This window comes from Henckelia pumila, unplaced genomic scaffold, assembly GCF_033568475.1.
Source record: "Henckelia pumila isolate YLH828 unplaced genomic scaffold, ASM3356847v2 CTG_270:::fragment_1, whole genome shotgun sequence".
Classification (NCBI taxonomy): domain Eukaryota; kingdom Viridiplantae; phylum Streptophyta; class Magnoliopsida; order Lamiales; family Gesneriaceae; genus Henckelia; species Henckelia pumila.
The window spans coordinates 1,527,261-1,541,994 of record NW_027331788.1 but is presented as its reverse complement, the minus strand read 5'-3'; the positions used below and the strand labels follow the sequence as shown (position 1 = coordinate 1,541,994).

Here is a 14,734-nt window from a genome sequence, read left to right as displayed (position 1 = left end):
CTCCGGCACTGAAGTAGGTCTAGGCCAATTCATAACCGCTTCAATCTTGCTGGGATCGACAGAAATCCCATCTTCAGAAATAATATGACCGAGAAAGACAACTCGATCTAACCAGAATTCACACTTAGACAGCTTGGCAAACAACTACTCAACTCGCAAAATCTGCAATACGGTCCTCAAGTGCTCTGCATGGTCAGTACGGTTCTTCGAGTAGATAAGAATATCATCGATAAAGATAATGACGAACTCATCTAAATAACGCTGAAAGATACGGTTCATCAAACCCATAAAAACCACTGGAGCGTTAGTCAAACCGAATGGCATGACTATAAACTCAAAGTGACCATACCTTGTTCTGAATGCGGTCTTAGGAACATCTTCCTCTCGCACTCTCAGCTGGTGATAGCCTGACCTCAGATCAATCTTCGAATAGACAGAAGAACCCTGCAGCTGATCAAAAAGGTCATCTATTCGGGGTAAAGGATACCTGTTCTTAACTGTAGCCTGATTCAATTGGCGGTAGTCGATACAGAGCCGCATAGAACCATCCTTCTTCCGAACAAAAAGCACAGGAGCACCCCAAGGTGATACACTAGGTCTGATGTTACCATTGGCAATCAAATCCTCAAGCTGCTCCTTCAACACTCTCAATTCAATAAGTGCCATATGATAAGGAGCTTTTGAAATAGGTTGAGTACCTGACACTAAGTCAATACTGAATTCGATTTCTCGAATAGGTGGCAAACCAGGAACATCTTCCGGGAACACATCAGCAAATTCTCTAACCACCGGTAAATCTACCAAAGCTGGGCTAGATTTCATTACATCATCTGCATACACCAAAAATCCTTCTGCACCTTTCTGTAGAAACCGAGTCATAGATAACACTGAAATCAAAGGAATTCTAGATCGAGAACCCTTACCAAAGAATTTCCACTCGTCTGCCATTTCAGGTCTGAACCTGACAAATTTCAGAAAACAATCGACGGTTGCCCTGTACTTGGTTAAAGCATCTATACCGACAATACAATCAAAATCTGAAAGTCCAAGTACAATACAGTCGAATTCTAACATATTTCCTTCAAAACACAGTTCACAGTTCCTGACTAATCTGACAGAAACAATTCCTCCACCCAAAGGTAAAGTAACAGCTACTACTGTAGGCAACAACTCAGTAGGCAAAGCATACAATAACACAAATTTCTCAGAGATAAAGGAATGGGAAGCACCTGTATCTATCAAAACATGAGCAGAATGACCAAAAATCGAACAGTTACCTGCTATAACATCATCAGGTGCTGCCTGAGCCTGATCCTCTGTCAAGGCGAAAACTCGTGCCTGCTGTCTCGGGGGCTGGTTTGCAGTAGGGTTACCTCCCTGTCTATTCTGTTGCTGGGGCTGGAAAGAGTGAACTGCAGAAGACTGCCTCTCAGGCTGAGCTGTAGGTCGAGATGAACTCCCATTCTGAGCTCGATCTCTAAAACACTGAGGGCACACCTTAGAGAAGTGTCCCGGTTGCTGACAGGTGTTACAATTACCGAAGACTCCCACACACTGATCCGGTGAGTGTCTTCCCCCACACTTGCTACAGTACAAGGATGATGATCCAGAACTCTGTCCTGTACCGAATTGCTTCGAACCACTGGAACTAGAAGAACTGTTCCCCTGCCTCTTAAACTGTTTCCCTCTAGCCTTAAACTGATCCCTTCTGTTTCCCCCACTGCTTCCACCTTCATACCTCTGCTGCTGGTTCTGATGCTGAGGTGGCTGATTCTGATATTGAGATGGTTGATTCTGATACTGCCTCTGTTGCTGAGGTGCCACTTGATTACCTCTTTGCCTCCACAAGCCTGCTTCTGCTCCCTTTGCGTGATTCATGGCATCCGCAAAGTTGTTAGGCCTGTTGGTGTTCACCAACGTGAAGACATCAGGGTTCAAACCATTGATGAATTGATCGGCCTTTTCTTCCTCATCTCCGGCAATTAGCGGTGCAAAACACAACAGACTATCAAACTTGGCTACGTACTCTTCAATGTTCAGATTCCCTTGCCTCAGATTGGCAAACTCTGCTCCCTTATCTTTGCGATACGAGATAGGGAAAAACCGCTTATAAAACTCAGATTTAAAAAGAGTCCAAGTAACTTCCGTACCTCTACTCTCCATTGCTTTCTTCGTCATGATCCACTAGCACTTAGCAACCCCACGAAGCTGATGAATGACTAACCTGATTCTATGGTCATCTGTGTAATCAATGGAATCGAACAGCTGATCAATATCATCCAACCAACTCTCATAGTAAACTGGATTTTCTGAACCCAACAACAACGGCGGATTGAACGACTGAAACCTCTTCAGCAAGGTTTCCATAGGCGTCGCTGTAGCATCCATCTCAACCGTTTCAGTACTAGCTTGCTCAGTTGTAGGGATACCTGGCGGTATGTTTCTGTTTATCACTCGACGAGGACCCATCTGATAATCAAAGGTTAGGACACGAGATATCTCAATCGCTACAATCAGTGCCCTTACAACCGCTTGGAATACCGGATACCAGTCGATAACAAAAACAATTATATCTCAAGTAGACATGCTTTATAAATTAAATCACATAACCATGTAATTCAATAATTCTCAATAATAAAGCATGCTCGCATGGAATTAAGTACACAGTTAAATAATTCAAACACATGCGAGGAGCCAATACACGCAGACTCGATCTACCCCGCTCACTCTAGTTCGACCAAGAATCTTAACGCTCTGATACCACTTAATGTGAGACCTCGGTTCTAAACATCTAATAAAGGAGTAAACTAACTAATAAGCAAGGAAAGGCCAAGACATTTTTTTTTTTTAATAAAGGCCCGCGCGGCCGCGCCTTATCAGGCGCGGGCGCGCACGGCGCCCTGGCTCATGCGCGGCCGCGCCCTTCCGAGGCGCGGCCGCGCATGACGCCCTGCACGGAAAGGGGCGCAGGCGCGCGGGCGCATGCTAGGATGCGCGAGCGCGCCTCCCTGGCTGCTCCGGTACTAGAAATTGCCAAAATCAAGAACATCAAGCCATACAATACTCCGAAACATAAACATGCATTACAAACTTGATTCCTCAAATTAAAACATGAGTTCTGGAGTTCAACAACCAAACCAAAGTCGAGAACATGTAACAACAATATAACGATGAAGTTAGATAGCTAGACATGTTCTAACATAACTAGATTGACATGTTGAAATCGACTTCTAAACCGAGTCTCACTTCTACATCTTTTCCTTGATGCTAACCATGCCTCTTCTGACTTGTTCCTGACCCACCTGTTGCCAAGTACACATACAAAACAAAGCAACAACCGGATAACCGGTGAGAATGATAATTCTAGTAAAAGCAACATATCAAGTATTACAACAATAAACATGCTTTCAAGACAACAACGTAATCAATATAATGAAATGAAATGCATGTCTTTAAACCGGGATATCAAATCTGATAAACGAGGGATTGCTGCTATGCTTTTGGGATCCCGAGGATGAGATCACGTAACGACTCACCGACTCTCCCAATCGAGGTGGTGCCACGTATCCCACTCATCTAGACTTTGAGCAACTATAATGAGTATGCTAGCACTAGGCGAAACGACTATGACCTAGGCCACTCAATTATAGTTCCCAAACGTCTAAACAAAAAGGGCTATTCTGCCCGCTGAAATCAAAGTTGGCTCAAGATGAATGCATAATAGAACATAAAACATAGCCATATAATAAAAGCTCAAGCAAATCAACAAGACACAAGTTCTTCATGCTAGAACAAGTGTAGATGCAAGTATGTGCTTTTAAGGGAAACTCGAGAACCAACTGTCCCGAGTATGCTATCCCGCTATCGATGACTGCTTTTATCTTTCAAGGCAGTAGTTCCAAATTCTAGGAAGCTACAACAAAAGATTGTATCAAAGTCTAACCAATCTAAACAACAACAAGGCTCAAGGTAATTCTCTATACCGTTCTTCATCCAAATCTCTGAAACGAACAAATGCTGTTAACCCTGGGCTTGACAAACTCAAAACGAATCTATTCAGATACAAATCAAAGATCAATAACCATGATAAACTTACAAGCCAAGTTCAACAACTCAAAAACGGTTCGAAATCCCAAAACTCAAACCGACGGCATAACGGCTAAAAACTGAACAAACCGGAAACGCAGACAGCAGTTCATTACCGATATCAACTCAATTCAATGCTAATACAACAACAACAAGGCAATCCCAACAAATCTCAAAACCCACATTTTCGAAAATGGTTTCCAAAAATCATAACAATTCCGAACGTCGCTCTATTTCAAAACCGACAGATAATAAACGATCAGAACTCCGCCAAGAACAACATACTAGAATCTAAATCGATTCTAACAACCTCCGAAAAAAAAAACATATCCGATCGGAGAAGTACTTACGGTATAACGGAGCTCTCACTGCAGTGATCACTAATCTGCCTTCAGAAATAATTTCCAACGGAGGATCGAGCTCAGAATGAAATTTCAAGGCTTGGAGAAAACTTGGAGCGCCTCTAATGGAGTTTAGGCGTGAAGGGGAAGAAGAAGCAAGGAAGGAGACCAATCATTCCTTTTTCCCAAGTGTAGATAATATATTAAACTCAAAATTTGTATTTTAGTCCCTGAAATTTCCAAAATTTGCAAAAAGGACCCTGATCAAAATCAAGTCGGCTCTTGAACTCTGCAATCTCCGATTAACTCAAATAAACTCATTTAAGATAAAAACGGGGCATTACACATGAACATCGCAGACAACTTATGCAAAAAAATTTCAAAGAAACAATTTTAACAACTTCCTCATCATAGGCTATCAATCATCATCCTACTTATGCATACAAAACTAACACTAAACACAATGATATGAAATGAACACGAACTATATGCATATACTAAACAATATGGATACAAAATAAAATGACAAATGATGAAAAACATAGCTAATCTACCCCCCCATACTTATCTAAAGCATTGCCCCCAATGCTCGAGAACACAAACACAAAACACAGAGAACAGAATGAAAATGGAATGCAAATGCAAAACACAAACTCCCCTGGTTCAAGTGTTGGCTTGGTCCTCCTCTTCAACCTCTGGAGGTACCACAGGAGCAGCGTAATGAAATTGGAACGACGGTGGATACGACGGTGAGGCGGGAAAAGAAGAGGCATCGAGACCAGCCTGAACGGTCAACCCTCTGAGCATGGTGTCGATGGCCTAGAGATGAGAGGTAGTGGAGGCCATGTACTCATTCTGATAATGAGAAAAAGCAGTGATCTCCCGGATGGAGTTAACATTGGAGCGGCGAGACGGCTGAGAAGGTTGAGTGGGAGCACTGCTAGATGAAGCTCGAACACCCTCCAAAAAATGCTTGGCCCTATATGTTTTTTTAGCGTCAACAGCGACCTTATCCACAAGACACATCGGTTGTAGCCACTCCTCGTTCCCTCGAGTTTGAACACCTGCGCGGACACGCAGCTCTAAAATAATCGTTGAAAATAACAGTCCCAACGATGTAGAATATATCGACCGCCGGATATCACTGTGAATCACTCGGCCCACATTAATCGGCCAATCCAAATCGATAGCATATAGAAGAAGGTCCCGATCAATTGTGACATCACTGGTATGCGAAATAGGCATCAGCATTTTGGTCAGGAAGACATGCCAGGTAGCCGGATCCACCTTTAGATAGTAGTGCTCCGGGAAAAATTGAAAATTCACATGATCGTGCCATGAAGCCCCATCATAGCACAGCTGGGCGATAACCTCGTGAAGATCCGGGTCGGCTTTAAGGCTCTGATAGAGATGATCATCAATGGCAGGAGTGTCAATGTGAGGACCTCGGGTGCTAATCTCATAATCACAATAATAATTCTGATACCCCGTGAAATTATTTTAACCCAAACCCGTTCATTATGGGTTTATGAGGGTTGGCCCAATTATTGGATTATTATTAGGAAAGGTCCAGCCCAGTTTTCTACCTATTAGGGCTTGTCCTGACCTGGGCTGTTATTTATGGGCCGACCCGAGTTGGGGCCCAACGGGCTGGACACGATTTTCTAAGTCTGGGATTTATATGCATTGAGGATAAGTTTGACCATCCCCAGATATTCACGAGATAGGGATAAACTTGAAGGCGGTCCAATGAGCGAAGAGTCCTACTCCAGGACATGTTATAATTCGACAAGGTAACTTATTCTATTTTTTCCTATAAATACAGGTACTGTTATGGTTGTTTTTATTCATTATTCACTACTCATTATTCATCACACTCACTCTTACTTGTACATTCCCTCACTCACCTTTCTCAGTTTTCGCATTAATCATACCCTCTGCCTTCAAGACACTGACTTAGGCATCGGAGGGGTCACACCGAAAACACCTTCGGCGCCCCTTGACCTAGCTGTTGCTTGTGCAGATTAAAGTGGTTCCCGACCCGACCTGCTCTACAATGGAATTGGAGGATCCATTCTACTAGACCGAACCCGAGGTAAAATTCTGACATCATCAATTGGCGCCGTCTGTGGAAATTTGAAGAAAAAAGAGTTTCAATGGCTAATCAGAATGGAGAGAACCCAAATTTGGAGCAGTTGATAAATCAAGCCGTCCAGAGGGCTTTGGCAGAAAGGGGTGAGGCCAACCCTATACATCCCGATCAGAATGCCCACCTGGAGGAGATCAAAAAGTTGAAGGAAGAGATGGAGCAGCTAAGGAAGAAGCAAGCCGGGTATCTAGCTACCACAACCAGAAATATTCCTTTCACTTAGGAGATATTGGACGCCGACCTACCTAATCATTTTAAATTACCTCACGTTGGGGAGTATGATGGGAAAAGAGATCCAGAGGAACATCTAGCATGCTTCGAGAATGCAGCCCTGTTGCATAAATACTCTGATCAGATTAAGTGCAGGTCTTTTCTTACTACTCTCATAGGACCAGCTCAGCAATGGTTCAATATGCTACGCCCTGGGGAGATCAATGAATTCAAGGATTTTAGCAAATCCTTTTTGCATGACTTTGCTAGCTGCAAAAAACATCCTACCACTACTTTCAGTCTCTTTGAAATCAAGCAACGAGAACATGAAAATTTGAGAGCATATATCCGCAGGTTTAGTGCCTTGGCTCTCGAGGTACCCATGGCCACCCCAGACCTGCTCATCTGTGCCTTCATGCAAGAACTGGATACAAAATATTTTCTCAAATCTTTAATAAAGAGGCCGCCGGAGACATACGAGAAATTACTCGCCCGAGCAGAGAAATATGTCAACATGGAAGAAATACAATTTTCGTGAGCAGCTGTGAAGAGGGAACAACCAAAAAGTCCAAAGAACAATAGGGTTTCGAGCAGTAATTCAGGAATGGGACAGCCATTCCGGCCTGCGTTGTTGGGAGAATTCACCTCTTTCACTCCTTTACGCATGAGTAAAGTCCGAGCTCTACAAATTTGTGACGATCGGAAACTCACACAAAGGCCTCCATGGACTGAAAAGGGACCTCAAAATAGGGAATCGGATAAATATTGTCACTTTCACAATGAGTATGGGCATACTACGGAGGACTGTCGTTAATTAGATCAAGATATTGAAAGGATAATACAGCAACACTCTGAGTTAAAAAATATATTGACCCGTCAAGAGGGGTATCGCCCGAACAGGAAACAGCGAGGAAGATCGAGACAAAGAGCCAGGACTGCTCCTCCCCATGAAGATTTTAATCGCCCAAATCAAGACCATCCAGGGATGACCGAGCTCATCAAAGACCGGCTCCTCCTGCTCGAGGAATTATCAACATGATTTCTGGAGGCCCTACTGATGGAGATTTCAATCGAGCTAGGAAAACTAGTAGCAGAAAATTAATAAATATGGAGATTGACAATCAGATTGTCCATACTGGCCCGACCCTCTATTTTGGGCCGAAAGATTTGAAGGGGGTTTCTAGCAACCATAATGATGCGCTGGTAATAAGGGCCACGGTCGCAAACTATGATGTAGCTCAGATATTTGTGGATTCAGGCAGTTCTGTCAACGTTCTATTCCAGGAAGCAATAAATCAAATGGACTTGGGACAGTACAAGATGGAGCCCATTGTAACATCACTCTTTGGTTTCACGGGTCATGCCATCCGACCTGTTGGGTTAGTGCACCTACCTTTAACTCTGGGAAGAAACAACTCTCGCAAAACCAGAATTGTGAGCTTCATTATAGTAGATGCTCCATCCGCCTATAATGCTATACTAGGCAGACCTGCCATGAACACTTTCATGGCTGTGGGATCAGCTCTGCATCATAAAATGAAGTTCCCAGTGGGTAATGAGTTCGGGGAGGTGCAAGGTGATCAAGTTATTGCACGCAATTTTTATGTGGAGGAGGTCAGAATAGAGAAAAAAGTAGCCAAGACTGATAATGTTGACAGACCTGGACTTTCTGGCATGGAAAAGGTAAACCTGATAGAGGACACATCTGTCACTGCTGAAGAAGAAATTGAGGAAATCATGATCTCGCCTCCTTCTGGGATGGTAAAAATTGCTCGCAACCTTGAAGCACAGTTGAAGAAACCGCTACTGAAATGCTTGGAAAAAAATAAGGATGTTTTTGCATGGTCAGTTTTTGACCTGGTAGGGGTACATCGGGAAGTAGCAGAGCACAAGCTCAATGATAAAGTTTTGTCGCCCTATTATTCAAAAGAAAAGGCACTTCGGTCCTGAAAAATATGCGGTAATAAAGGAACATGTGGACGAGTTACTCAGGGCTGGGCATATTGAAGAAATCCACTTCCCGAACTGGTTGTCTAACATAGTCTTAGTCCCAAAATCTACGGGAAAATGGCGTATGTGTGTAGATTTTCGAGATTTGAATAAAGCATGCCCTAAAGATTGCTACCCCCTAACTAGAATCGATCAGCTTGTCGATTAAACTGTAGGACATGAATTACTCATCTTTTTGGATGCTTACCAAGGGTATTACCAAATTCCCTTAGCAAAAGAGGACAAAGAAAAGGTGATTTTTGTCAAATCAACAGGAACTTATTGCTATGTGGTCATGCCGTTTGGACTCAAAAATGTCGGGGCAACATACCAAAGATTAATGAAAAAAGTATTCGAGCAGCAAATTGGAAAGAATATTGAAGTCTACGTTGATGATATCCTGGTCAAGACCTGCACTGCCGACCAGTTTATTACTGACCTGGCTCAAACATTCCAGACGCTGAAAAATTATCAACTGAAGCTAAACCCTAGCAAGTGCACTTTTCGAGTCCGGGCTGAAAAATTTCTGGGATATATGGTTACATGAAGGGGAATCGAAGATAATCCAGAAAAAGTTCAAGCCATCATCTCTATGAACTCCCCTAAGAATATACAGGAAGTACAAAGATTAACAGGAAGAATTACAGCACTGGCCCGATTTATAAGCAAATCGGCAGACAAAAGCCTACCTTTCTTTAAAGAACTGCGAAAGACGAAAGATTTTGAATGGAGTGATGAAAGTGAAAAGGATTTTCAGGATTTAAAAACCTACTTAAAGCAATTGCCTGTTCCGAATAAGCCTACTCAAGGGGAAGAGTTGTTCCTCTATCTGGCTGTTACTCCTCGAGCAACCAGTTCGGTCCTTGTCAAAAAAGACGGAATGAATCATCAACCCGTATACTTTGTAAGTCATGCCTTGTAGGGACCCGAGCTTAATTACCTAACTCAGGAAAAGCTTGCTTTAGCTCTGGTCATCACAGCGAGAAAATTAAGGCCTTATTTTCTATCACACCTTATCACCGTACTCACCAATAGTGCTTTGGGAAAAATCATAGCTAATCCAGATGTATCACGTAGACTGGTCAGATGGATCACAGAATTGAGTGAGTACAATATCAAATATGAACCTCGAACAGCTATAAAAGCTCAAGCCCTAGCTGACTTCTTGGCAGAAACAGTTCAGCTAGAACAAGAAGAGCTATGGAAGATTTTTGTAGATGGGTCATCATGTCAGTCAGGGAGCGGAGCTGGAATCGTGATCATCTCACCTTGGGGTGAAGAAACTAATATTTCAATCAGATTGGACTTCAGAGCCTCTAACAATGAAGCAGAATATGAGGCCTTATTACTTGGACTCAAGGCAGCACGGAATTTGGGTATTTCCCGGGCTATTCTATATTCCGATTCCCAATTATCTATTCAGCAGAGCAATGGAAAGTTTGAGATCAAAGATGATAAGATGAGGAAATATGCCAAGGCATTAAACAAAGCCAAGGAAGGATTCACCGAGCTGAAATTGGAGCTCATCCCCCGAGCAGAGAACATTAAGGCCGACCATTTGGCCCGCTTAGCCAGTGCCTTGAGTGACCGGCCTGAACCCATCGTTGCAGGTCGGGAGCTCGTATCTGAGTTGGAAACTCTGGATGATATGCTAACCCAAGTACCAGAAGGGGATTGGAGATATGATATACACAAATATCTGACTACAAAAGAACTGCCAAGTGATAATAAGAAAGCTAAGGAGACAAAACGAAGAGCACTTTGTTTCATCATGATAGACCAAATTCTGTTCAAAAGATCTTTTTCTCAACCCTTGTTAAAGTGTTTGGGCCCCGACGAGACAAATTATGTATTAAGGGAAATTCATGAAGGGTCTTGCATAAGTCATCTAGGCAGTCTTGCCCTAGCTCGGAAAGCTCTTCTTGCTGGTTTCTTTTGGCCTACTATGCGGAAAGACTCCTCAGATCTGGTTCATTCGTGTTATAATTGCCAGAGACATGATAACCTACAGTGGAGACCTGCAGAATAAATGAAGGCAGTGGTGGCCGCTTGTCCTTTTGATCAGTGGGGGATGGATATTGTAGGGTCATTCCCTGTTAGCACGGGGCAAAGGAAATTTTTGTTGGTCGTAGTCGATTATTTTTCCAAATGGGTGGAAGCCGAGCCCCTAGCCAAAATTACAGAGAATGAAGTGCTCAATTTTCTATGGAAAAATATAGTGTGCCTCTTCGGGATCCCTCGCAGGTTGGCATCAGACAATGGGAGACAGTTCTGTGGATCCAAAGTTCGAGCATGGTGTCAAGAAATGAAGATCGAACCAGTTTTCACCTCTGTTGCATACCCGCAAGGGAATGGACAGGTCGAAGTTACCAACAGAACGATAGTCCAAGCTCTTAAGACACGACTGGATGCAGCTAAGGGCAAGTGGGCAGACGAACTCCCTTCCGTATTATGGTCCTACCGAACTACAACTCGATCCGGTATAGGTGAAACTCTTTTTAGCATGGTGTATGGGACTGAAGCTATTCTCCCGGCAGAAATTGGACAAGAGAGTGCTAGGATAATGGCATATGGGGCAAACAATCAAGAATTGCGAGCAATGGATTTGGACTTACTTGAAGAGCACAGGTCCCGAGTTGCCATTAGGCTCGCAGCCTATCGCAAACGAATGACCCAGGCCTACAACAAAAGAGTATACCCTAAGGTTTTCCAGGAGGGAGACCTGGTAATGCGAAAGATACAACATCCAGGGGAAAGAGGAAAGCTAGAGGCCAAGTATGAAGGTCCACTCAAAGTAATAGGAAAAGCTAGAATAGCTGCATATTACTTGGAAGATGCCCAAGGCAAAAAGGGTAAAAGGCCATGGAATGCTCAGCACTTGAAAAAATACTATCCCTAGTAGCTCAGCTCGGGCCTCATCATGTTATTTATAGTTCACTAAGCTGGTCCTTAACCAGTTAGTCTTTTTGCGTTATTTATTCCTGTTTTTCAATAGTCAGTCCTGTATTGTTTACTTTCGGGCCAGTCCTGTTTAGCGTCAATTTTGTTTTGGAACAATTTCATTGCAAGAGTCAGTTCTGTTTTATGGAACCTACCCTATGAAATTTTTTAGAAGCATTCTTAACTTCAAAGACCAGGCAGGTCTGGCACTCAAAGTCCACATCAGTGGCCCACATCAGTGAAATTCAAAGCCCAGGCACGTCTTGCACTCAAAGTCCATATCAGTGGAACTCAAAGCCCAGGCAGGTATGACACTCAAAGTCCACATCAGTGGCCCACATCAGTAGAACTCAAAGCCCAGGCAGGTCTGGCACTCAAAGTCCACATCAGTGGCCCACATCAGTGGAACTCAAAGTCCAGGCAGGTCTGGCACATAATGTCCACATCAGTGGAACTCAAATCCAAGGCAGGTTTGACATTTGAAGTCCACATCAGTGGCCCACATAAGTGGAATTCAAAGCCCAGACAGGTCTGACATTTAAAGTCCACATCAGAGGAATTCAAAGCCCAGACAGGTCTGGAATTTAAAGTCCACATCAGTGGCCTACATCAGTGGAATTCAAAGCCTAGAGGTCTGACATTTAAAGTCCACATTAGTGGCCCACATCAGTGGAATTCAAAACCCAGGCAGGTCTGGCTCGCAAAGGCTAAGCGAGTCGGTCATATTAAATTCGTATTAGTAATATTAAAAGCTTAGGCAGGACTGGTGTAAAAAAACCAACCTTTGGTACTTGAAAAATCCGAGTGTAACTCAATTTTAAAGACTTATGGTATTGTAAGACCCCGTTTATAATTATCTATACTCGGGTATTAAATAATCAAAGCAAAAGAAAAACATGCCAAATTTTATTTTATTTTATAAAAGCCTCGCGCGCGCACGAGCCATCGTCTCGCGCGCGTGCAAGCAATGCGGCCAGAGGCCTCGCGGGAGGCTCGCGACCGTGCGAGGTGATGTGCTCGCACGCGCGGGCAAAATAACCCGAGCCCTCCAGGCTTCTCGCTCGCTCGTAGGCCATTCGGGCAGAATAGTGCAGGATCCTGGAAAATCACTCAAAGGCAACTCCAATAAATTAAAACCCATACACACATACAAATAAACATTTAAACATACAATATTCCAGGTTCTGTCCAAAAATAAAACATATCAAGTTCGACGATAGGGGTCGATCGACTAATAAAAAATAATACAAGTTCAAAAGACACAACCTTACGACACGGTGTCTCACTTCTATCATTCTCACCCCGAGCTAACCTAAACAACTCGATCCAGCTCCTGATCATCCTGTTGTCAAGTACATATACAAACAAAAACAACAGCCCGATAACACGGTTAGAAATATAATTTTCAAGTAAAAGAGATAGACATACAATAACAATTAAACATCTCATATTGAAATGTAACAATCATCAATAACTCAAAATGAGAACGGATGTATGCATGACTTCAAAACTCGGGATTATCAAATCAGATAATCAAAAGATCAATCGATACTCGGTTGGGATCCCGGGGTCAAGTCATCACGAACAACCCGCCGACTCTCCCATTTGGGGTGGATGTCGCTCAACTCAAACCCCTAGACTTCAGGGCAACTATAAGAAGTATTCTAGCACTTGGAAAAACTCAAAATCCAAGGCCACTTCAATATAGCTCCCTAAATCATCTAATTTCAAAACGAATCGAACATTCGGCTCAATATGAATGCAAGTGTAAACAAAATAAATCAATTAAGTTCACACCAACAAATTAACATGCAGTATGTGATTTTCGGAACTCGAGAATCAATCGAACTCGAGTATTCAAACCCATTATATTCAATGTCGTCTTTTACCTTTCCAAGTTCGTCAGGGATTCAAATCTGAAAATGACAACGAACTCAATCAATATCGAATCAAATAAAAACAAACCATTACAAGAAGTTCAATACTATACCGTCTTCAACTCTCGTATCGGTTCAAACACCCAAGTTCGTTCCAAACCCGAATCTTTCAACCAAACTCTGAAAATATGGAATATGGATTTGATATCAATCTACTAACTCAAAAAAACTCGGAAATCAAACCGAATAATAAAACCGATAATCCAAAACTCGATTTCGACGGCATAACGGCTATAAACGGTCAAACCAAAAATCTCAAACCAATTATCATCATCAATACAACTCAAACCCATCTTCCAAATCCAACAAACAACCAAATCCACCATAATTCCAAAACCCATTTTCGGAAATATGCTCCAAAAATCATAAAAAATCCAAACTTCGTTCTTTTTCCGAACCAACTTCGAATACACGGTCTATGCTAGCTCAAGAACAACATACTCGAAAATCATCAAATTCTGAAAACCCAAAAAAAATCAAAGTTCATAGATCGTAGCAAAACTTACGGCAAAACGACGCCCTCTTTGCGGTGATCGTTAATCTCAACTCGAAACGAAAATCTGACGGTCAGATCGTGCGAATCAAAAGAAGGAAAAATCTTGGAGAATGGCCATGGCTTCTCTCGGTCTCGCTTTTGGCGTGAAGAAGAAGGGAGGAAGGAGTAATGAGTGATGGTGATGATAGGATGGGTAGATATTATATAAATCAAATAATATATTAATCCCCATTGACTAGACAACCGAATAATTGCAATCCGGTCCCTGAAACTCCAAACTCAATCAATTCAATCCCGGTTCAAATAATCTCCACTAATTCAAAATAAATAATAATCAACTCTGCTAATCACGAAATAATTAATTTCAGGGTCTTACAATTCTCCCCCCTAAGTATCGATTTCGTCCTTGAAATCACGAATCACAAAAGCTAAGATAAAGAAATCATCAGAACAGAAAGAACTCACATCAATCTAATAACTCTGGAAATCGCTGCCTCATATCAGATTCGGTCTTCCAAGTCGCTTCTTCAACTCCGTGATGACTCCACTGAATCTTTACTAACGGAATCGACTTGTTTCTGAGCTG

General features: G+C 42.6%; 1 protein-coding gene across 1 annotated transcript; it reads left to right on the top strand.

Moving 5' to 3' along the window:
• The first annotated feature begins 8,853 nt into the window (after positions 1 to 8,853).
• On the top strand, positions 8,854 to 10,804 carry LOC140870873 (uncharacterized). The gene is made up of 4 exons (XM_073273279.1): positions 8,854 to 8,866; positions 8,988 to 9,270; positions 9,325 to 9,610; positions 9,698 to 10,804. The coding sequence occupies exons 1-4, from the start codon at positions 8,854 to 8,856 to the stop codon at positions 10,802 to 10,804; spliced, it is 1,689 nt and encodes a 562-aa protein (XP_073129380.1).
• Positions 10,805 to 14,734: the final 3,930 nt, after the last annotated feature.

Excerpts from the sequence above, each read along its gene's own strand:
- LOC140870873 (XM_073273279.1), top strand. Across the intron at positions 9,271-9,324 it reads CTGAAGCTAAACCCTAGCAA|GGGAATCGAAGATAATCCAG; the intron begins GTGCACTTTTCG and ends GGTTACATGAAG. Across the intron at positions 9,611-9,697 it reads AGTTGTTCCTCTATCTGGCT|GGACCCGAGCTTAATTACCT; the intron begins GTTACTCCTCGA and ends CATGCCTTGTAG.